Raw genomic sequence first — 23,650 nt, 5'->3', positions numbered from 1 at the left:
ATGGCTTTATGTAGCGGCCATGCAGGAGTTTGTGATGTACCAGGACACCGCTCGCAATCCTGCATCCCGTCTGTTAGATACCTGCCACAGCAGCACGCCAACCCCACAGTACTGCCCTGGAGTCAACCCACCGCCAACCCGCGAGTGGAAGTGGAAATGGAGATATCAACCCTTGCACGTGATCTGGACCCATCACGTGATATTAATGCATCTAGATCACGTGCAAGGGGCATGGAGCAGGCACGCGCTGATTGGCAGGGAGTGAGTGCCTCGGCGATCAGTGGGAATCGGCGGAAGGGAAGGAAGGCATTTGGGGTCTGGATTCCCCCCCCGTTCCACGGCGTTCTGGAAGAAAAATTTTTCGTCGTCGAGATCGATGGCCGGTCGGCCCCGACGGCTAGGCTTGCGGCGACCACTACCACACTATGGCTAGTCCACGTCAAGCCGACGGCAGTTGCAATATGCCCCGTGCAGCCGTGCCATAACCGACTGTCCACAGATAAGAACGGCCAGGAAGGATCTGGATCTCCCACCACTCAGAGCCCGTCGCTGGTGCCACAAGATCCTGCAGCCAGTCGCCTGCGATTGCCCGCGATGGAGAGGCTGTGCATTCTGCAGTGCGATCCAGGCCTGCCATCCACGTCTCTCCGTCTCGATATAGCAATCTATTTGTCTTCACCGGACCGGTGCCCAGTGTCTGTCATCACTTGTCAGTCAGTTGGCAGGCCGTTCGCACTACGCCCCTGGCGGTGGCGCCTCGGCTGTTCATGCCTCTGCCAGCTGCACTACACTTCAGCGGGCTTCACCGGTGCGGCAGTATTTATATAATCCCCCCCCGTTCTGCCCGACTATTGCATGGCTCTGTACGCGAGTAGCTGTGGATTGGGGCCAAGCAGCAACATTCCGAGTCCCTGATCATGCATCTCCGGTCAGTGACAGACCTGCGCGGCCATTGCTGTATCCTCTTCGGCTGTGGTCACCACCTCTCCCACGACGACATTGGCCCCTGCGTCCACAACAACAGCGGCAGCGGCCACTTCCACGTCCACGTCGACTTCCACGACCGCTTCCGTGTCATGTAAGTTTCCGTCTTGCGGCTTGTGGACAGGCATCGTGCCGACACTGATGGCATTCTAGCTTCCTCCACAGCAGTGCTGGTGGCGACCGACAGCAGCGGCCAATTCACCGCCATCAACGATGCCATATACTATGCGCAGTCGGCGGGCATCCCCACCGTAACGGTCAAGGCCGGCACCTACACCCAAGCCGTGACCGTGTCGGCCACAGCCACCGTCACCGTCGTCGGCGAGTCCAGCAGTGAGCGCGACTACAGCCAGAACCAAGTCACCATTGAGACTAATAAACCCTAATAAAAAAAACCCTTGACCATCTCGGTCAATGTTCTGGGTATTACCTTCCGCAACATCAACTTTGTCAACACGGCGACCGGCAGCTACGGCGCTGCCACCATCCGTGGCTCCAAAAATGCCTTCTACGGCTGCCAGTTTGTATCCGCGGGCAGCCTGGGCATCACTGCCAACCTGGGGCTCGCGGTGATTGCGGACAGTTACATCGAAGCTCTGGACAAGGTCATCTATGGCTATCCCGACATCTACCTGTACAACACCACCATCATCCCCGTCGACTCGAGCGCGTTGCTGGTGTACAACAAAGGTGCCACCTACAACTCCGTCCTGTACAACTCCACCGTGGTTTTCGACTCCTGCTCCGTTGCGCAGAAGTCGGGCGCCACCAACAAGAACGTCTACCTGGCAGCCGCCAACAATGGCTACGGGTCCGTGGTGGTCTATCGTAATACCGCTCTCGGTGGCCTCATTGCGGCGTCGGGCGTCTACATGGACTCGTGGACATCGAACACTTTGAACTTCTATGGAGAATACGGCACCACAGGGGCCGGATCGTACGCCAGCAACGAAGCCACGCGCTCCAAGTATGTCTCTCTGCTGACAGCTCCGGATCTGGCCCGGTTCTCCATCGCCGAAGTCTTTGCCACTGTCTATCCCCAGTTTGCCACCAGCAGCACGGACTGGGTGGATGCCGATGTCCTGGCAGCCATCAAGAGCGCCGATGTCATTCAGCAGACGACATCCAGTGCCAGTGTCGTATCTACTACCAGCACCAGCGCGAGCTCTACTTCCAGCTCTAGCCACATGTCGACTTTGGCGACTGGGACAGCCTCCACGGCCGTCGTCTCGACCGCCGGCGCTTCAAAGTCTGTCACAACGTCTACCGCGTTGATCAAGACGGCGACTACGTCCAAGGTCACTGTCGCTTCACCCGCGATCACTACCGGCTCATCCACGGTTGCGGTTACGACATCGTCTTCGACTGGATGCTCTTTACCCTCCTCGATGCCCACCAGTGCTTTGGTGGTTGGTCCCTCTGGTAGTTGTGCCAAATATACCAGCATCGCCTCGGCCGTCGCGGCTCTGCCATCCGACAGCACGACCCAATACATCTACATCCTGTCCGGTACCTATGACGAGGCCATTACGATCAGCCGAGAGGGAGACACCATATTTCGCGGAGAAACCACGAATGAGCTGGACCAGACGAGCAACACTGTGACTATCATCCACAGCGCCGCGGTGCTGTCCAGCAACGGTGGCTCATCCTCGACCGCCGCCTTCCAAGCGACGCAATACTATGCCAAGGGACTGTCGTTTTACAACATCAACTTCGAGAACGACTACACACCCGCCACGAACTACATTGCAGTGGCCATTGCCGCCAAGGCCCAGGTCCTGGGATTCTATGGCTGCGGCATCAAGTCGTCCCAGGGCAGTCTCCTTGTCAACTACGGCGCCTTCTACTTCTCTGACTGCCGCATCGAGGGAACAACCGACTTCATCTGGGGCTACGGCGGCATTTACGTCTATAACTCCCGCATCATCTCTGATGGAACCACGACAGGCCAGACGATTGCCGCTCAGTCCTATCAGAGCGAGTACGGCCCGTCACAGTTCGTCTTTGACACCTGTGCCTTTGTTCCCAGCGACAGCTCGGTCCCGGAGAGCAGCACCTACCTGGGACGAGACTACTCCACCTCCGCCAGAGTCGCGGTCCTGAACTCCTATCTGGATGCGCACATCGCGCCTGTGGGTTGGCTGGTGTCGGCATCCTCTACCAACGTGACGTTTGCCGAGTACAACAACACCGGTCCTGGCTCGTCGACGACCTCCCGAAGCAGTCATGTTGACTTGTTGACGACTGACAGCGCATACTCTGTCGCCGATGTCCTGGGCAGTACCAGCTGGGTTGACACGTCTGCTATTGCACCATTCTCCGGCTTCCCTGACTCCGTATATGGTAGCTCGGCTTCCTCCTCGACTTCCACTACTGGTTCGTCCGCTGCTGTTGCTTCTTCTTCTGCCAACATGAAGGTGACAGCGACCTCTTCAACCGCTGTCTCAGCCACCAGTGCTGCGGCGACTAGCACCAGTACGTTTGTTGTCTCCCAGAATGCCACTGCCGGACAATATCGTAATGTCACCGCGGCCATTGCCGCCTTGCCCAGTGATGGCAAAGACTACACGATCTACATCTTGGCCGGTACCTACACGGAACAGATTTCGATCACCAGATCCGGAAAGGTCACTCTTCGCGGCGAGACATCCTTCGAGAATGATTACACCCAGAACCTCGTGACCATCGAGTATGCTGATGGAGAGTTGACGAGCGCTGGAAAGGACGAGAGCACCCCGGTTCTCTATGTGAAGAAGACGGATGGCACTGGCCTCGCCCTGTATAACATCAACTTCCACAACACCTTTGCCAAGACCAGCAACACCGCGGCATTGGCGGCCGACTTCTATGGCACTGAGATGGCGGCCTACGGCTGCTCGTTTATTGGATATCAGGATACCCTTTTGGCCAACAAGGGAACTCAGGTCTTCTCGAACTGCTACATCGAGGGATCGATCGATTACATCTGGGGATACTCGACGGCCTTCTTCCATCAGTGCTACATCGCCACCAACAGCCCGGGAGCCTGTATCTCAGCACAGAGTCGTTCATCCTCGACTGCGTCCGGTGGCTACGTCTTCGACACTTGCTACGTCACGTACACTAGCAACTATGGGTCTACATACGGGGAAACCTATCTGGGACGGCCCTACTCGGAGTACAGCATCGCCGTTTACATGAACTCCTACCTGGATAAGCACATCAGCAGTGCCGGTTGGGAGGAGTGGTCCACCAGCGAGCCCAACACCGAGTATGTCACGTTTGGCGAGTACAATAACTCTGGCCCTGGAGCCTGGTCGTCCAGTCGTGTCTCCTTCGCCACCAACCTGACCGCCACGGAGGCCGCCTCCTACACCTTGTCGGAGTGGATTGGCGATACTTCCTGGCTGGACATGACGGCGTACAACTACGTCCCCTCATATAGCTTGACCGGATCGTCTACTGCCACCACGACTACCACGACCAGCACGTCGAATTCGACTACCACGGCCACCTGGGCCCACCCGACCAGCGGCACGGTACCCCCCACAGGGGCCGTTCTCGTTTCAGTCGGAGGTTCGGTCAACGGTTCATACAGTAACCTGACCGATGCTCTGGCTTCGCTGCCGGATGATTCATCCACTCAGATTATCTTCATGTACGCCGGCTCGTACGACGAGCAGGTGCCCTCCATCGACCGCGATGGGCCTGTCATGATCATTGGTTATCAGACGGGCAGCCCCGGTGCAGGCTACGCAGACAATCAGGTCACTGTGACCTTCTCGCGCGGGCTGTCTGTGAGCCCTCTGCCGACCGGTCATTCCGACGCTGAAACCGCCACATTCTCAACAGCCAGCAACCAGATCGCTCTATACAACATTAACATCATCAACTCGGATAACCTGGATGGCTCTGAGTCGTCGTACGTGACGCTGGCGGGCTCAATTTACGGCTCTGAGATCGGCTTTTACGGCTGCAGCTTCACGGGCTGGCAAGACACCCTGCTGACGGGAAGCACGTCGGGTTATCAGTACTACGAATCGTCTTACATCGAAGGTGCCATTGACTTTATTTGGGGATACTCCAAGGCCTACTTCAAGGGCTGCACCATCGGCGCCAAACGGCAAAAGTCGGCCATCACTGCCCAGAGCCGTGCCTCGGCCAGTGCAGTGGGTGGCTATATCTTTGATCAATGCCTGTTTGAAGCCGCCGCGGATGCGACGGTTGACCTGACTGAGTATGTCTACCTGGGAAGACCCTACTCGGAGTACGCGCTGGTGGTGGTCAAGAATTCCTACTTGACGGACATCATCAATCCTTCGGGCTGGAAGGTCTGGAGCACGAGCGATCCACGCACAGACTATGTCACATTTGCCGAGTATAACAACTCTGGCGCTGGCAACTGGGAAAACAATGCTGCGTCCCGTGAGGCCTTTGGGAGCTGTACTTTGTTGACTTCGGACACCTACACTTTGGATCAAGTCATGGCGTCAACTGCTTGGATTGATCTCACGTACTGGGACTCCATTGTCACCCCGGAGCCCTCTTCGACGACGACCGCGTCCAATACCACGACCGGATCCAACTCGACCACCGTCTACGATGGAAGCACTCCTCCCGCAGGAGCCTACATCGTCTCTAAGACGGCAATCGCCAACACCACCACCTATGACACCATTCAAAGCGCGCTGGATGCCCTGCCGACCTCGAGCAAAGTGACGCCCACCGTCTTTATCTACCCGGGCACGTACGAGGAGCAGCTCGTGGTTGACCGATCCGGAACGACGATCTTCATGGGCTACTCCAACAACACCGCTGACTACGGCAGCAACCAGGTGACGATTCAATACAACGATGGCGTCAGCACGCAGGCCAACGAGTCGAACTCGGATAGTGCGACGGTCTACGCGACAGGTAACTATTTCCAGGCGATCAACATCAACTTCGTCAACAACTATGGCACGACCAAGGACTACGCCTCGCTCGGGTTTGCTGTCAAGTCTAGCAAGTACGCCTCGCTGTACGGCTGCCAGGTGACAGGTAATCAGGATGCACTCTTGATCAACGGGTATTTCTTCGCCAGCAGCAGCTACATCGAGGGCAACGTTGACATGATCTGGGGCTCGGGAGCCGGATACTTCCTCAACTCGACTATCTCGCCGAATGAAGACGACATCAACCTGACTGCTGACAAGCGATCCACCGACACCACTGCCGGAGGATTTGTGTTTGACCAGTGCACTGTTACCCCCGCTGCAGGGGCCGGCAGCATGTCTAAAATCTCCCTGGGACGGCCATGGAACGAATATGCCCGCGTGGCCTACATCGAGTCCTACCTGGATTCCTGTGTCGAGGCCGCCGGTTGGCAGGAGTGGTCTACGAGTAATCCGCAGACGAGTGGCGTGCTGTTCGGCGAATATCAAAACTCCGGTCCTGGTTCATCGACCACCGATCGGGCTTCTTTGTCGACGGTATTGGACGGCAGCACCGTGGCCCAGTTTGAGCTGAGCACCTTCTTTGCCTCGACCTCGTGGATCAACTTCACCCACATGGAGGGCACACCCTTCGTCCCAGACAGCTCGGTAACTACCACAGCCACGGCCACCAGCGCCCTCACATCCGCTCTGGCGACTGCCACAGGTACTACGGTCACCGACATCCTCACGGTCACTGATAAGGAGACTGTCTACACGACCTATACCCCAGCCGACCGAACCTCGACGGTTTTAGTCACCGTCACCCAGGATGTTGGCACCACAGTGACACTGGCTGAGTCGCTCAAGACGACTGTGGAAAAATCGACCGTGTCCACGACGACGACGATTACCGAGCCGACAGTCACCACTGTGAAGACCTCAGTGGTTACTCTCGACGACATTGTGACTATCACGCCTGCGCCGGCTACGAAGGCCACCACGGTAAAGGATACCACCACGGTGACTGCCACCACCACGAAGGCCGATGTGACGACCACCGTGAAGAGCACCGTCACCGCCACCAGCACCGTGACTTCCACTCCCAAAGCCTCGACCATCACCACCACGGTGGCCAGCACAACCACGAGCTTCAAAACATCGACTCCTGGCACCGTCAAGGTCACCTCGTATACGACTGTCACGACAGGCAGCGGGGGTACTACCACTGTTAGCACCAAGGCTACCACCACGACGGTCGATGTGACTTCCACCAAGACCACCACCAAGACGGTCACCACAACCCTCAGCTGCATTCCTGCTGCCAAAAAGAAGCGCGATCTGATCCGTCCGCGGGCTGCGACCGTGACCGAGTATACCACGTTGACCACCGTGGTCGAGACCTTGAGGGTCGTCGCCTCGCCCACAGTCTATGTCACCTCCACGGAGACTAAGACCGCGGGCAAGACGACGACCCTCAAGGCCTCGACGAGCACCATTACGAGCGTCTCCGTCACCACAAAAGCGGCCACCGAGACCATCCCTGCCGTCGCCGTCTATGTCACCTCCACGGAGACTAAGATCGTGGACAAGACCACCACCCTCAAGGCCAGCACCGTCACCGACACCATCACCTCGATGGTCACCAAGACGGCCACTGTGACTGCGGTGGGCGAGACCAGCACCGTGACCAGCCTCAAGACCGCGACGGTGAAGACCACCGTCTCGTTGCCGAAGAGCACGATCACGGTGACGAAGAACACGGTGACTACGGTGAAGGAAACCATTACCCTGGCGACCCCCACTAGCACCGTACTCCAGACTGAAACGGTCACCCTGAAGCCCTCGGTGACGATCACGTCGCGAGCCACCAGCACCAAGACCTCGACCGTCGACCTGACCGCCACCGAGACTAGCACGGCGACCAAGACGTCCAAGAGCGCCAAGGCGTGCGCCACATAAGCACGGTGGGAAAAGGGTGGATCAAGGTGATGTATGATAGCTGAGCCGCGTGCGCTAATCTGTATAATAATCCCTAGAGAAGTGGAATCTATTTTGTTCTAGTTGATTAGTCGATCAAACTTGGTATTGGGTAGTACTGCTATGCGTTCATCAAGGATCTAAAAGACGGCTTCTGAGAAGACGCATCCAAATTGGCTTCAAAAGCCGACGACAGAGGCTGGATTGGAAACCTAGTCAGTTCTCCCCTCCCGGTGGACCAGACGCTCTGAACAGCAGACTTCTGAAGGTGTGGCCCTCAACTGATCTGGAAATGTTTGGCGATGCGTGGCGGTCCTTGTTAAGCTTTCTTGTTACACCTCGACGACCAGTGGGGCGATGGGTCGGGCTCCGCAAGCACGAAGTCTGTCATCGGCCAGCCTCCTTTTCTTGACTGTTTGCTTGTCTCCTTGTGGTGAAAGTTTAATCTCAGCCACATTCTGAACCGATCTCCTGCCATGAACCACGTTGCGTTGCCATGTCATATTCTCTGTCACTTCCCGTATTGGTAATTATGCGTCTCTCGGTGCAGGTTTATCCCTAATCACGTAAGCAAGCATAACTGCCGTAAGATCACTGGCAGATCACGTGAGTCATGGGGAGAGGATTCTGCGGAAGCCAAAAGATGGGGCATCACCGGCTGGAGTGGACACCTGGGTGTTCTAAATGAACATGTCGAGCGAAGCGCGTTTTGTTTTGTGGCTGCGGTAATTCTGATGGGGGATTTGCCGAGGATATTGGGTTGTGTTGAACTGGTGCTCAACCCAGACGATGTATATATATTTTACAATGGGGAACACACGCTCTGCCTCTTTAGCTGACACGCCATCCGAACATGGAGCGTGGTTTCAAGGAGAAGATGATATCTCTAGTGTTTCGAATCTTGAATACAAAAAAAAGAAAAAAGCCAACCATTGACTGCACTCTCATCCATCCACCTCCTGTATCATCTACCCTCCACAGCCAACCGATTCCTCCATACACTCAGCAAAGCGACCGTCCCTGTCCGACTAGGGCAACGCCAGGAGAACAGAAACATCACTCCACCCACTCAGGGGCAGGGATCACTTCAGTCGCGCTTCCACAACGACCATGGGCACCCCCGACGCCTTCCACACGTGGGCCAGCCTCAGTCCCGCGAGATCGAGCAGCTGGGCAAAATGCTTCGCCGTCCGCTCCCTCCCCCCAAACGTCATCATGGTGAGGTCCATGTAGGCGTTCGTCGCCGTCGCGCCCACCTCGGGGATGATCGTCTCCGTGATCAGGATCCGGGAGGTTTCGCGGTCCATGGCCGCGGCCAGGTGCGTCAGGATCTGCCGTACCTCGTCGTCGGGCCAGTCGTGCAGCACGCGGCGGATGTAGTAGACGAGCGCTCCTGGATGCCGTCAGTCCGGATGGTCTCGCCCCGGGGCAAGCACCCAAGACGTGGAGAGAGGCTTACCCTGGACCGGCTGGGGCTGGAAGAAGTCATGGGCCATCGGTTCGATGGCGTGGGCCGTCATGTCCGGCCCATTGTCCGCCAGGACACTGGCCCGGTCCTGCAAGATGAACCGGCCCGGGAGGTCTGGCAGGCTCGTCCGGAGCTGCTTCAGGATGTGGCCACGGCCTCCGCCCACGTCGATGATGGTGGGGGTGTCTGGATGCGCCAGGGGCCCCAAGGCCTGGGCGAAGGGATACAGCCCGATCTCCGCCAACAGGGAATCTTCGGCCACCATGGCATCGTTCAGCCGTGTGGCCCGCGCCGGGCTCTGGGAGATGTGCTCGAACATGGTCTGTCCCTCGCAGTCATGCACCAGGGTGTAGGGGTTGCTCCGCAGCCGGATGTCATGCTGCCAGCCCTGCTGGCGTAAGAACTCATGGGCGCGGAGCATGGCGGGGGAGTACTCTTCCGGCAGCTGCTGGGGGGCAGTCGCCGCCACGCCAGCGGGGGGCCCAACAAGGGGACGCCCCAGGACGGCAGCGACCCGGTCAGCGCATCGCGCAAGAAGGTGATCCGCAACTGGGACTACCTGACGACGCTGAACAGCATGGCGCCGCCCGAGGGGACCGGGACCGGATCGGACAGCCTGGAGGACGTCGAAGGGGTGCAGGAGATGGCCAAGCACGACGCGGTCGATGCGCCATCGGGCATCGTGCGGTCCACCGACTACTCGGTGACGTGCACGCGCACCTCGACCTAGATCCGGATTCCTGGTCGAGGTGGGTGGTGGATGGAGAGGCGTCGGGCATGGGTTGCAGGGATGGGAGTTGGTCTGTCCTACAGTGGTCGCGTGTTGGGATGATACTATATTTCTGTGGGTGGTGGTGGTACGGATTGGCATCAGGCCCGGTCCCATGTCGGTTGCACAAAGATAGAAACAAGCACATGCGTCTGTGACTCCCCGGAGGAGCAACGTCCTACAGATGGAGTAGCAAGTAGCAAGTAGCATATAACAGCCTTGTACCTGGCGGGCACCAACCACATCGCCCGGGAGCCCCCGGAAAGGGTCGAACGATGAAATGCGACTGGATCTGACGCACCAACCCAACCCAACCCAACCCAACCCCGTGGAATGGCGGCATCCCACGCCCCCGCTTGCATAAGCACCGCAGGGGCGCGCATTACTAACTGCTGGCCTGCATTCTCTGCGTATTCTACGACCAGCAAGGGGTCTCACTACTTCCACAAGCCAGTCAGCCGGGGGCGTTGTCTTGCCAGTTGGCTCCAGTCAGACCCCAGTAACGACCACACGGTGCGGCGCAACATCCCCGGGGCGGCGGGGGGCGGCGGAGCGGAGGGTGTGCCGCCACCTGCCGCGCGTGGCTGCGGCGGGCGATCCCAGATCCTCAACGTCCGGCGGCTGCTCGCCCCCCCCGGCCGCCATCATCGACTGGCGCACCGCCGCGCCCGCCGACTTCTTCGTCCCCGCCACCCGCGACTCGACCGAGGGCTACGACGCGCCCCGGCTCTACTCCTACTGGCCGGGGATGACGCCGGACGAGGTGATGGTGCTCCAGTCAAGTGCCTCGACGCGCGCAGCCGCTGGATGGCAGGGAGGGAGGGTGGTCCGGTTGAACCCCCGGGTGTTCGGATCGCGGTTGACCTCGGACGTGTTCGCGTCGCGGCCATCTTCCATCGGGACGTCCGATGCGGTGGAGTGGAGTGTGCCCCGGGGGCTGTTGTGTGTGGGCCGGATGTGTTTTTTTTTTTTTTTTTTTTTTTTTCTGCGTCATCATTGTCTGTCTGTCTCTCTTTCTTTCTTGTGAACAATTGTACATTCCAGCGGAACAGGGCCATGCATTATGTAACCGACCGGAGGGACTAGGCCAAGGCTCGGTGAAAAAAAAAAAAAAAGTGGCAGACGGGCGTCTTTGGTCTGATTTGCCTGGTAGCCTCGCGATCCTGCCGGTGTTCGTGTTCGCTGTCCCTGCAGATCGGTGACCGGCAGTGAGACAGACGGCAGGCCGCCAGCACCGCTCGGAGGGCCGGAGGGGCGGTGTCGGAGGGTGCTGGTGAAGGATATGGCGAATAATGGTGAATATCCAAACCCTCAAACCCTCAAACCCCCGAACTCCCGGGTTGGGGTTACAGAGTGATTAGGGAGTGGTCTGCCGGTGAGACCCTGAGTGGGGGACGGGGTGGTTTGGGGCGGGTTGGGGCGGAGGGGGATTGTTTACTATTCCTGCCATGGTAATAATAATAATAATAATAAGAATAATAATAATTGGGTTGGTTCATTCCCATACACGAGTCTCTCTCTATCTACCTGCGACTGACCAGGACGGGGTGTGTTGCGAGTGCTGCCACTAATTATCTACTGCCTGCCCCTGTCATGTCCACCGGTGCCGTCTTCTAGAAAGCCCGACCGGTCCGGTTCAGCCAGGCACACACACACACACAATTGCAAAGTGCCAGCCCCAGCCCCAGCGACCTCCAACTCCACTCCTCCACGAGCCCACCACTCACCGGTTGCCGCCTGCTGCACAGAATGCCCCAAAGCCTGTTTGCCGCCGGGGCGGACATATTCTTTGGCTGACCGATAAGCCTTTTGGCCGGCCAGCAGTGGTTGCGTCACGACCAGGGTCTGGCGGCCGGCCATTGGGCCAGTGTCACTCAGGCCTCTCCCACCGCCACCCAACGGGAACCCTCCCTGGTCAGTCTGCGCCAGTCGCGATCGCCCATTCTAAAGATAACTGTGGGCACGGCGAGGGCTGCTGACGGAGCCAGTCCGTTAGGGCCAGCCTCGGATCCACCCCGAACCGCGTCTTGCCCCCACTCGGGCTGGCAAAAAAAAAAAAAAAAAAAAAAAACTCACTCTTCCTCCAGACAGACAGACAAGACAGACGAGTGAAACGGTCGGTCGGTCAGGTCGGCGGGACGCCGCTGGGCAGAACAGAACAGAACAGAATTTTCGGTCGGCCTTCTGGGGGGGGGTATCTCTCTCTCTAGATACTGGGCGGTCCAACCGGGAAATTAACCAGCCCGACAGCTGGACAGCTCGCCAGGCACCCGCAGAAAACCGGCCAGGGGAGAAGAATGACCCCCGAACCCCAACCCACTCCAGTGCAGACTGCAGCAGACTGCAGCAGACTGCAGGCCCGGTTTGATTGCGCAGGACCAACAACCTGACCTTCCAGGCTCCCAGCAACTGGGAATCGCCCAGTCCCACCAAGGATCGCGATCAAGGAATCCTGCCTCCTCCCGTGCACGGACGAGTCAGTGTTTATCTATCTCTCTCTCTCTCTCGGTCGAATGATAGACTGGTGGCTGCCGGATCGGTTCTCTCCTGGACGAGAGATAGATAGATCGATGGTCTCTCGTAGTGTCGCCTGTCTAGTCCCATCCGGTGTCTATCTATCTAGCGTCCACCAACCCCCCCCCCCGTCAGCAGTCAGCAGTCAGCAGCCAGCATCGAGCCACTCTTCTTCCTCCCCACTTCCGTGGAAAGGAATCCAAGATCATCATAGGATGGCGAGAGACCGATTGCAGCGCATCTGCCGGGTAGCGCTGGGGCAGGCACCCAATCATGGCGGCGTGATATGACGGTTCTTATTATAGCTGGCCACCCGATGGCGACAGGAAGGGAACGGTGGTCTTGTCTTGGATCTTGGGCTGCTCCAGACGGCCGACTCCACCGCGGGCCACCGGTTTGAGACGGTCTCATGTCTCTTCTGGGTGGTGATGATGGCGAAGAGCCCTGAACGGATCAGAGTTGGCCCCGTCGGTCGTCGTCACCGGTGCCGTCGCCCTCTCTCTCTCTTGCTCTGTCTGTCTCGCACGCGCTGTATCTTTCTAGCCGCCGTGTGTGTGTGTGTGTGTGTGTCGTAGTTAGTCGACTGTAGACAGACAGAGTCGTAGTCTGTTTCCCCCCCCACACCCTACCCTGTCTTGCCCTGATAGCGTTCCAAATCCTCCGGGCCAAAAATCCGGCTGTCGTCTGTCTGTCTACCTGTCAATTCTTTCTCCATTCCCCATTCCTCTTCATCTCCCTTCCTGTTCCTGTTCCTGTTTCTGTTTTTTCTTCCTGTTCCTATCTTCCGTCATCTCTCTCTCGGTCTGAACAACGACCAGCCACTCGCTCTCCCTCCCTCTCTCTCTCTCACTCGCTATTACCCGCTGTTCTCTTCCCCCGTTCGTTCGTTCGTTCGTTCGCACCCTAAATCCACCCTCTCGACACGTCTGGGCATGTGGCATCTGTAGGGCATCCCGTTTGCGAGATCCGGTAGGAGTCGTAGGATCGACCATGATTTTTTCTCTCACGATGCGCCTCTCCGCGGCGCTCCTCCTGTCGTTCCTGAGTGTCGGCGTGGTCGGCTGGCCCTACAACGAGTCGCTCGCCGACTACAACCTCAACGAGAACCAAACCGCCACCGATCCCGCCGACTACTGGGGGGAATGGGCCAACCACACCTACCACCCGTCGCCCCAGAACTGGCGCTTCCCCGTCTACACCATCTTCCTGGACCGCATCGCCAACGGCGATCCCACCAACGATGACATCAACGGCACCGCCTACGAGCACGTCGTCGACTCCAACCAGATGCGCCACGGCGGGGATCTGGCCGGGCTGGTCGACACGCTCGACTACATCCGCGGCATGGGCTTCAAGGGCATCTACTTCGCCGGCACGGGGCTGATGAACCTGCCGTGGGAGTACGACGGCTACTCCCCCGTCGACACCACGCTGATGGACATGCACCACGGCACCATCGCGGACTGGCGCCGCACCGTGACGGAGATCCACGACCGGGGCATGTATGTGCTGATGGATAACACCCTGGCGACGTAAGTCTCTCTTCTTCTTCTTCTTCTTCTTCTTCGCGCTGACCGGGAATAGTCTGAGTAACCTGATCGGCTTCAAGGGCCACCTCAACGACACGGCCAACTTCCGGGTCGACGAGTACGACGTCGAGTGGATCACCGACCGCCAGTACGTCGACTTCCACTTCGGCAACGACTACAACGAGACGTGCGACTACCCCCGGTTCTGGGGCGAGGATGGCTACCCCTACGACACGGGCACGGTGGCCGAGCTGACGGGCTGCCGCAACAGCGACTTCGACCAGTACGGCGAGGTCGAGGCGTTTGGCAACTTCCCCGACTGGGAGCGCCAGCTGACCAAGTTCGCCTCGGTGCAGGATCGCCTGCGCGAGTGGCAGGCGCCCATCCGGAACGTGCTGACGCGGCACTCGTGCATGCTCATCGCCAGCCTGGACATCGACGGCTTCCGGTTCGACAAGGCGGTGCAGTCCACGCTCGACGCCCTGGGCGAGATCAACCACGTCTACCGGGAGTGCGCGCAGCGGTACGGCAAGGACAACTTCTTCCTGCCGGGCGAGATCACGTCGGGCAACACGTTTGGCAGCCTGTATCTGGGACGGGGCCGCCAGCCCGACATGGTGCCGGACTCGCCCACGGCCGGGGCGGAACTGACCAACGCGTCGGCGGCGCAGTACTTCATGCGCGAGGACGGCTACCAAGCCCTAGACGCCGCGGCCTTCCACTACACCATCTACCGCTCGATGCTGCGCTTCCTGGGCATGGACGGCAACCTGGTGGCCGGCTACGACCTGCCCACCGACTTCATCGAGGCCTGGAACGACATGCTGATCACCAACGACTTCATCAACGCCTTCACCGGCGAGCTGGACCCGCGCCACATGTACGGCGTCTCGAACCAGGACAACTTCCGCTGGCCCGCCATCCGCAACGGCTCCGACAAGTACCTGCTGGGCCTGTTCATCGTCACCCTGGAGCTGCCCGGCATCCCGCTGATCCTGTGGGGCGAGGAGCAGGCCATGTACGTGTTCGACGCCACCGCGTCCAACTACCTGTTCGGCCGCCAGCCCATGACCTACCAGACGGCCTGGTGGACCCACGGCTGCTTCAGTCTCAACACCTCCAAGTTCTACGATTTCCCGGACGAGAAGGGCCTGTACGGCTGCGAGGACATGAGCCTGACCCGCGACCAGCGCAACCCGGCCCACCCCCTGCGCAACCTGATGAAGCGCATGTTCGAGATCCGCGAGAACTACCCCGTGGCCGCCGACGGGCTGAACCTGCAGACCATCGCGCAGCTGACGACGGACATCTACCTGCCCGGCTCGTCCACCACCCCGACCGTCACCGGCCTGTGGTCCGTCCTGCGCAGCTACTACCCGGGCGTGCAGACGCAGGCCAACTCGACCAACGAGACCATGTGGCTGGTGTATCAGAATGGCAACAAGACCGAGACCTTCGGCAGCAGCTGCACCAACTACTCGGCCGCCCTGCTGGCCCCGTGGGCGTCCGGCACCAAGCTGACGAACCTGTTCTACCCGTACGACGAGCTGACCCTGGCGGACGGGCCGTCCAACACCACGTACGGCTGCGTGGCCAACCTGACGCTGCTGCCCTGGGAGTATCGGGCCTACGTCAAGTCGGCCGACTTCGTGCAGCCGGGCCCCACGGTGACCGACTTCACCCCGGGCCACGACGCGCGGCTGCTGTCGTCGACGGACGCGGGCGAGACGGTCGACATCCAGCTGGGGTACTCGCAGGTCATGTCGTGCGACGATATCACGGACGCCCTCACGCTGAACTCGACGACGCTGGCGGGCATCACGGCGACGCTGGACACCTCGAGCGTCAACTGCACCAACATCACGGCGCGCACCACCGACAACAACTTCATCGGCGAGGTCCCCACCGTGTGGACCTGGTCGGCCCAGCTGACGAACGTCTACCACGGCGTGCACCAGGTGACGGTCAAGAACGTCACCTCCGCGGCCGGGGCCTCCACCGACGCCGTCGACCGGTTCCTGTTCCGCGTGGGCTCGGCCAGCAACCCCCTGATCTCCCCCCTGGCCAACTACTCCACCACCCTGGTGCACAAGTCGGACAGCTCGGACAGTTACTACATCCAGCACGACGCCGCGGGCGCCGACCAGTTCCGCTACTCGACCAACTTCGGGGGCAGCTGGTCCAACTGGACCACCTTCACGGGGGCCAACACCAGCGTGGTCTTCCCCAAGTGGAGCGGCACCGAGGACCAGAAGTGGAAGGGCACGCACATCCGCGTGCAGTACTTCTCGCGCCTCACGGGCAGCAGCGACTACATCCAGGAGGGCGATTACGGCTGGAAGGACGGGGTGACACGCCGATTCCCGCACCTGTGGTGGAACGGGCCCTACAACCAGTACGGCTACGACGCGGGCCTCAACAGCAAGTTCCGCTTCGACACCGACGAGCTGCGCTGGAAGTTCGACTTCGTCTACGAGTGGCCGGCCGTGGGCCAGCTGAGCGTCTGGGGCATCGACCCGGACGGCGTGCCCGACACCGAGTACGTCTACGGCGACGTCGACAACTCGTCGGTCGTGCAGCGGCTGCCCCCCTCGTACCTCTCGTCCAACGTCATCAACATCACCACCCTGCCCCCCTTCCCCCACCTGGGCTGGACCATCTCGCTCAACGACGCCACCTACCGCTACGACCTGCTCCCCGTGGGCTCGGGCTGGGCGCAGCTGGCCCTGTACGTGCTGCTGTGGGTGGTGCCCATCCTGATGGGGCTGGCGGGCATCGTCATCTTCATCCGCACCTTCTACCGCGTCCAGCTCAACACCGACGGCAACGTCGTCAAGGAGGACACGCTGCCGCTGGTCATCTGGCGCCGCATGCGCGGCCAGGGCCCCGGCAGCGCCGCCGCCGACGACGACGTGTCGGAGACCACGCTGGCGGCCGAGGCGGTGCCCCCGGGCATGGCCATCGCGGGGGCGGCGGAGCAGCGGCGCACGGTGCTGATCGCCACGATGGAGTACGACATCGAGGACTGGCAGACCAAGGTCAAGATCGGCGGCCTGGGCGTGATGGCGCAGCTGATGTCGCAGCACCTGAAGCACCAGAACCTGGTCTGGGTGGTGCCCTGCGTGGGCGACATCGACTACCCCACCGACACCCCGACGGAGGCCTTTGTGGTCACCATCCTGAACAACCCTTACTTTGTCAACGTGCAGTACCACCAGGTCAATAATATCACCTACGTGCTGCTGGACGCCCCCGTGTTCCGCCAGCAGACCAAGGCCGAGCCCTACCCCCGCGCATGGACGACCTGGACAGCGCCATCTACTACTCGGCTTGGAACCAGTGCATCGCCGAGACCATCAAGCGCTTCCCCTCGATCGACATGTATCACATCAACGACTTTCACGGCTGCCTGGCGCCGCTGTACCTGCTGCCCACGCGTACTATTCCTGTCTGCCTCTCGCTGCACAACGCCGAGTTCCAGGGTCTCTGGCCGCTGCGGACCCAGCAGGAGAAGAAGGAGGTGTGCTCGGTCTTCAACCTGCCCGTCGAGGTGGCCTCCAAGTACTGCCAGTTCGGCAACGTGCTGAACCTGCTCCACACGGGCGCCAGCTACCTGCGCTTCCACCAGCGGGGGTTCGGGGCCGTGGGCGTCTCCAACAAGTATGGTAAGCGCTCGTGGGCCCGGTACCCCATCTTCTGGAGTCTGGACAAGATCGGCAGTCTGCCCAACCCGGATCCCACCGACACGGCCGCCCTGGACGACAACACCGCGCCGCCCCTGCGCACGTACGAGGAGCGCATCACCGACAAGCTGGAGGCCCAGCGCTGGGCGGGCCTGACGGAGAACCGCGACGCCGACCTGCTGGTGTTCGTGGGCCGCTGGTCCAAGCAGAAGGGGGTCGATCTGATCGCCGACGTGTTGCCCGCCGTTCTGGCCGCGCGCCCCCAGGTGCAGGTGATCTGCGTGGGCCCCATCATCGATCTGTACGGCCGGCTGGCGGCCATCAAGTTGGAGCGCATCATGGCCATGTACCCCGGACGGGTCTTCTCGAAGCCCGAGTTCACGGCGCTGCCGCCCTGCGTGTTCTCCGGGGCCGACTTTGCCCTGATCCCGTCGCGAGACGAACCCTTCGGATTGATTGCCGTCGAGTTCGGCCGCAAGGGGGCCCTGGGGATCGGATCGCGCATCGGTGGTCTGGGACAGATGCCCGGATGGTGGTACACGGTCGAGTCGGATGCCACGCGCCACCTGCTGCACCAGCTGCGCACCGCCATCAAGTCGGCCCTGGACTCGGCCCCGGCCACGCGCGAGGAGATGCGCGCCAACTCGGCCAAGCAGCGATTCCCCGTGCTGGAATGGATCCAGAAGCTCGAGACGCTGCAGCGCACGGCGTTGCGCATCCACCACACTAAGAACAAGGACACCGTCGCGGGCGAGATGCCCGAGTCGCAGGAGGCCTACTGGGAGATGCACAGCGTGCGCTCCTCCACCCTGGGCCTGCCGGGTCTCACCCGCCAGTCCATGGCGTCCGGCATGGAGACGCCCCCGGCCCAGGTGATGCAGCATGCCCAGTCGCGTCTGCAGGAGCTGCAGGCCGGCCACCGGGCCAGCACCCTGGGCCGTCAACTGTCGCTGGGACGCCGTGCCGGACCGGGGCAGGGCCGCCGGCGCCAGGCCAAGAACCTCCCGCGCCACAGCCAGGGCTCCTCCGACGACGAGCGCGACGGCGAGGAGGACGAGGAACTGGACGAGGACGAGGAGGACGAGGGCACGCAGCAGGTCAACTACATCTCCCCCGAGGAGGCGATGCGCGCCGTCAACAACACCCTGGGCACCCAGGACCTGGGCGACTCGCTGGCCACCCAGCGCCACAGCCCTAACAACCTCAGCACCCACTCCCTGGCGGGCCCCCGGGCCTCGTACTTCTCGGTGCCCGGCTCGCCCAACCTGATGTCGCGGGCCTCGTCGCCGCTGCCCCCCTATCCCTCGTCCGGGGGGGCTTCGGGGCTGAACACCCCCCCGTTCGCGCACTCCCACAACGTCTCCGTCCTGTCGCTGCCCTCCATCGTGGGCGACCACAAGCCGCCGGGGGACCAGAAGCAGCCCCTGTTCGAGCTGCAGAAGGTCGACCCGACCTTCACCGACAGCCTGGGCCACTTCACCAAGCGCTTCGAGGAGCGCCTCGCCAACCTCAACAAGAAGAACTCCATCACCGACTACTGCATCGAGACCTACCTGACCAAGAGCGAGCGCAAGTTCTACAACATGTACAGCGACGCGCAGCTGAAGAAGCAGCCCGAGGCGCCCATGGCCTCGCCCTCCGCGGCCGAGCCCTTCGTCCAGGACACCCAGTACACCCCCATGGCCGATCCCGCGGGCACGGGGGCGGCCGTCCCCTCCAAGGACACCGACGAGATCGACCGCTGGCTGGCCCGCCTGGGCTACCAGCGGCCCATGGCCCTGCAGCGCTTCATGCGGCGCCGCCTGGGCCAGTGGCCCGTGTACTCGCTGTTCCTGGGGCTGGGCCAGATCATCGCCACCAACTCGGCGCAGATGACCCTGCTGGGCGGCACGGTGGGCGAGACGGCGACGAAGCTGTACATCATCGCGGCCATCTACTGCCTGTCGTCCATCGGGTGGTGGTTCATGTTCTACCGGTACCCGTCGGTGTTTGCGCTGTCGGTGCCCTGGTTCATCTACAGCCTCGCCTTTATTGTTATTGGCGTCTCCCCCTACGGGGCCAGCGACGTGGGCCGCATGTGGGCGCAGAACGTGGCCTCGGGGGTGTACTCGGCGGCCTCGTCCAGCGGCTCGCTCTTCTTCGCGCTCAACTTTGGCGACCAGGGCGCGGTGCCGGTCAAGGACTGGATGTTCCGGGCCAGTCTGATCCAGGGCATCTCGCAGCTCTACACGGTGGCGCTGTGGTTCTGGAGCTCCAAGGTGACGGCGGTCGAGGTGGCGGGCGTGTCGACGCTGGCCCTCAGCTCGTGGCGCCTCACGGCGGTGGTGATGCCGCTGGCCCTGATCTGCTTCGGCGTCGGGGTGCTGCTGGCCCTGGGCCTGCCCAAGTACTACCGCCAGGCGCCCGGCCGCATCCTGTTCTTCTACAAGTCGCTGTTCCGCCGCCGCATCGTGCTGTGGTTCTTCTTCATGGTCATCGTGCAGAACTTCTTCCTGGCCGCCGCCGTGGGCCGCAACTGGACGTTCCTGTGGTCGTCCGGCCACGCGAAGGCCTGGCAGATCGCCATCTGCGTCGTCTTCTTTTTTATTGTTGTCTGGGTCGCCCTGCTGGTGCTCTTCCGCATCCTGTCCAAGGAGCACAGCTGGATCCTGCCCGTCTTCGGCCTGAGTCTGGGGGCGCCGCAGTGGGCGCAGACCTGGTGGGGCACCTCCAACATCGGCTACTACCTGCCCTGGGCCCCGGGCCTCACGGGGGGCGCCATCATCTCGCGCTGCCTGTGGCTGTGGCTGGGGGTGCTGAACGAGGTCCAGCAGGTCGGCCTGGGCATGATCCTCCTGCAGACGCTGACCCGTGTGCACGTCTGCTTCGTCCTGCTGGCGGCCCAGGCGATGGGCTCCATCGCCACCATGTGCGCGCGCGGCTTCGCGCCCAACAAGTTAGGGCCCGCCAGCATCTCGCCCGCGGTGGGCACCTCCGTCGACAAGGTCGCCACCCCCTGGTTCTGGATTGCCCTGTTCTTCCAGCTCCTTGCCAGGTCAGTTTGCCTTTTTTTCCCCCTTTTTTATTACTGACCGGATGCTAACCCTGTTCCAGCTTTGGCTTCCTCCTCTTCTACCGCCGCGAACAGCTCAACCGGCCCTAAGCCATGCTCGATCTCTTTCGCTGCCTGGTTTTCTTTTCTCTTTGCTGTTTTTTTTTCCCCCGTCTGCTTTTTCATCGGTGGCCTGTTCCCACCGCATCCTGAGCGAATGTTTATCTATGTATCGTATCCCCTTTGACACATGGCACTGCGGACTGGACTGTACAGGGGTGGAGGATCTAATCAGAGACACCGGCTTCGGCGGGGATGTCTGTCTATTTCCTTGTTCTGCGATCTGTTTTCTTTTCTTTTCTTTTTCTTTTTTTTTTTGGTCTCCCTTTCTATGAGAGGTCGATCCCTCGCATACCGGTATGATTTATACCTCGTGATGTATGGACTGTTCTGTTTACTATAGAGATGATCCTTGGTGTATAAATACATGTTGTGTACATACAACTGACTCCTGTTCCTGCGCTGCAGATAATCATACGCGGCTGTATAATTTACATTCAAAAAGTATTTCACATCGACATAGGCGATCAGTGTTCCCAATGAACATATCACCCGTCACGGCGGGGACCAGTCCGGGGAGGTGTTGGCCGCGGCAACAAGGTGCTCGGCGGACGCATCCGCGGCCAGGGGATACGAGAGTCGACTCCGGGGATGCATGACGCCCGGGCATAGACCAGGGACGGTCCGGTTCCGGAATTGTCAGGACTCACTAGTCTACAATCATGGAGTGCTGCGTGGAGACAAAATCAATATACCTGGATTGTAGTGTAAGACAGTAATCTAAGGGAGTTATTATCACTGAGCCAAAATACTAATATTATCCGCAGTTATCTGCAGATCTCTAGAATCTTATATATATACTCAAGTATACCCGGGAGAAGATGGGCTTTATCCTTGTAAGTATATATATCCCGCGGATATTATTTCTTATATAAAGGCAGGCTGCCGCAAATAGTAGAATTTGTGAAGGCAAGTGGATCCAAGTCCTGAGAATCTCAGTGTGGATTCCGCCGGTCGGGTTTTTTTTTTTTGATTCTTATAGATTGCCTATCTATACAGAATATATAAATAGATTATATATATTTCTATCTTATATCTATATATTTGACTGGGATTTATTATCTTTATTTATAATATCTAAATTTAAGATATATATAAGAGATGATATCCGCGGGCTAGGCATACTTACAAGAATGAAGCCTATCTTCTCCCGGGTGTACTTGAGTATATATATAAGATTCTAGAGATCTGCAGATAACTGCGGGTAATGTTAGCCTTTTGGCTCAGTGGCAACAACTCCCCTAGGTTGATGTCTTACAGCTCCCGATCAAGAAGAGTCCCTGTGAGTAAGCCAACCCTTCCTCTCTCCATGGCATGAACCCACCTGACCTAATCCGCGCCCACCTGATCCGGCCCAAGGAGACTCTGGCGCGCGAGGACGAGGTGGAGCGGCACCTGGCGGAATTCTAATCCAGCAGAAGGGGGAGAGGAGAGGAAAGGGGAAAGAGGGAGCAGTGTCATCGCCATCATGATTAGTTCGGCTGCAAAGAGCACGGTGTGCCGTGCCGGGGTCTTTTAGCTTCATGCAACCAAAGAAGTTGAAACGTGTTCAATTAATTAACCAAATGATAGAGAGCGACTGGTGGACTACAAAGTTATCGCTGTAAGAGACTGGCCAAGACAGAGACTTCTGAGTGATCGCGCGTCGTCTTCATCCGATGGCACCAGGTGATGCTGGTGAGATCCTTACCCTCCCCTTGCGACGGGTCCGATTCGAAAAGGAACTCGCCGCCAATCTGGCGGGAATCCCCAGCTTTAGTGGCCAGGCCACTTGGCACATACTTCAACGCCTGCCAGACGGACTCGGCGACGATGCGCGCCATGCCTTTGCGGATGTACGCCGGGCGGGGGCCAAGCGCCAGGGAGCTCACCATCCCCAGCGCCTCATAGAGCTGGGCCGTCGGATCGGAGTAGATGGGGAAGGGGCAGCCCGTCTCCGCGGCGTAGTGGTCGATCAGGCCCGGGTCACCGCAGCCGACAATCACGACGGCGGTGCGGGTGGGCAGCTGGGCCAGGAAGTCAGGGGTGATGGTGTCGGAGAGCGATCGCAGGTACTCTTGGCAGCTCTGCTCGCGATTAGCAACTTGCATGATGCGAACCGAGAAGGTCGCTCACCCCGCAAAAGAAATGCCGCACGAAGATGACCAATGTGCGTGGGGCGGCATCAACCCCGGCGTAGAGATCCCGGAAGGAATGCTCCTTGTGCTCGCGGTCGAGGACGGTGTAGCTGGCCACTTGGTCCAGGGTCTCCGCGGAGGGCAGCTGGTCGTCGGTGTTTACCTCCCCCTGGAAATCGCCGGCGATATCCGTGGGTGCGGGGGGGAAAGACTCGCGGTCGGAAGCAGCGGAGGCCTCCTGGACCTTGGACTCAGGTACAGCAGCAGTATCTGACATATCTCGAGTGAATATCTGTCGGGGAGGTGTTGACAGGAAAGAGTTTATCTGACGCGGGTGCGATCGGCGGGGAAAGAGAAGACCCATCCGTTGGACGGAGTACGGTGGGCCATAGCCGCTAGCGGGCACGGTCACGGGACCAACTGCTGACCAGCCGGGTTGCGCCGTACCGTGGGGGGGTGTAACCCCAAAAAAAGTCTGCAAAACCCTTTTAAAAATCGTACTAAACCCTAATCATTAACCCTAATAATACCTTTAATGTAGTACTAATAACCCTACAGAT

At 59.8% G+C, this 23,650-nt stretch overlaps 4 protein-coding genes across 4 annotated transcripts; 2 read left to right on the top strand and 2 right to left on the bottom strand.

Annotated features, from left to right (window-relative positions):
- Positions 1–917: 917 nt before the first annotated feature.
- BO70DRAFT_431164 (putative pectin methylesterase) lies at positions 918–7,872 on the top strand (the record flags this gene model as incomplete). Its single annotated transcript, XM_025548219.1, has 3 exons — positions 918–1,078; positions 1,175–1,309; positions 1,454–7,872. 3 exons carry the CDS (start codon positions 918–920, stop codon positions 7,839–7,841), a joined length of 6,684 nt encoding a protein of 2,227 aa, XP_025396919.1. The 3' UTR covers positions 7,842–7,872.
- A 945-nt stretch (positions 7,873–8,817) lies between these two features.
- On the bottom strand, positions 8,818–10,286 carry BO70DRAFT_319379 (S-adenosyl-L-methionine-dependent methyltransferase). Its single transcript, XM_025540438.1, has 2 exons — positions 9,319–10,286; positions 8,818–9,252 (listed from the first exon to the last, which is right to left on the bottom strand). Exons 1-2 carry the CDS (start codon positions 10,211–10,213, stop codon positions 8,942–8,944), a joined length of 1,206 nt encoding a protein of 401 aa, XP_025396918.1. The 5' UTR covers positions 10,214–10,286; the 3' UTR covers positions 8,818–8,941.
- Positions 10,287–13,618: 3,332 nt separating this feature from the next.
- Positions 13,619–21,249, top strand: ags3 (alpha-1,3-glucan synthase Ags3; the record flags this gene model as incomplete). Its single annotated transcript, XM_025545465.1, has 4 exons — positions 13,619–14,142; positions 14,195–17,357; positions 17,480–20,856; positions 20,916–21,249. 4 exons carry the CDS (start codon positions 13,619–13,621, stop codon positions 20,962–20,964), a joined length of 7,113 nt encoding a protein of 2,370 aa, XP_025396917.1. The 3' UTR covers positions 20,965–21,249.
- Positions 21,250–22,478: 1,229 nt separating this feature from the next.
- Positions 22,479–23,415, bottom strand: BO70DRAFT_341059 (peroxiredoxin-like family protein). The gene is made up of 2 exons (XM_025541316.1): positions 23,089–23,415; positions 22,479–23,039 (listed from the first exon to the last, which is right to left on the bottom strand). Exons 1-2 carry the CDS (start codon positions 23,365–23,367, stop codon positions 22,569–22,571), a joined length of 750 nt encoding a protein of 249 aa, XP_025396916.1. The 5' UTR covers positions 23,368–23,415; the 3' UTR covers positions 22,479–22,568.
- Positions 23,416–23,650: the final 235 nt, after the last annotated feature.

This window comes from Aspergillus heteromorphus (genome assembly GCF_003184545.1).
Source record: "Aspergillus heteromorphus CBS 117.55 chromosome Unknown BO70scaffold_23, whole genome shotgun sequence".
Taxonomy (NCBI): domain Eukaryota; kingdom Fungi; phylum Ascomycota; class Eurotiomycetes; order Eurotiales; family Aspergillaceae; genus Aspergillus; species Aspergillus heteromorphus.
The sequence above is the reverse complement of the archived record's forward strand: the minus strand, read 5'-3'. Positions and strand labels throughout refer to the sequence as shown.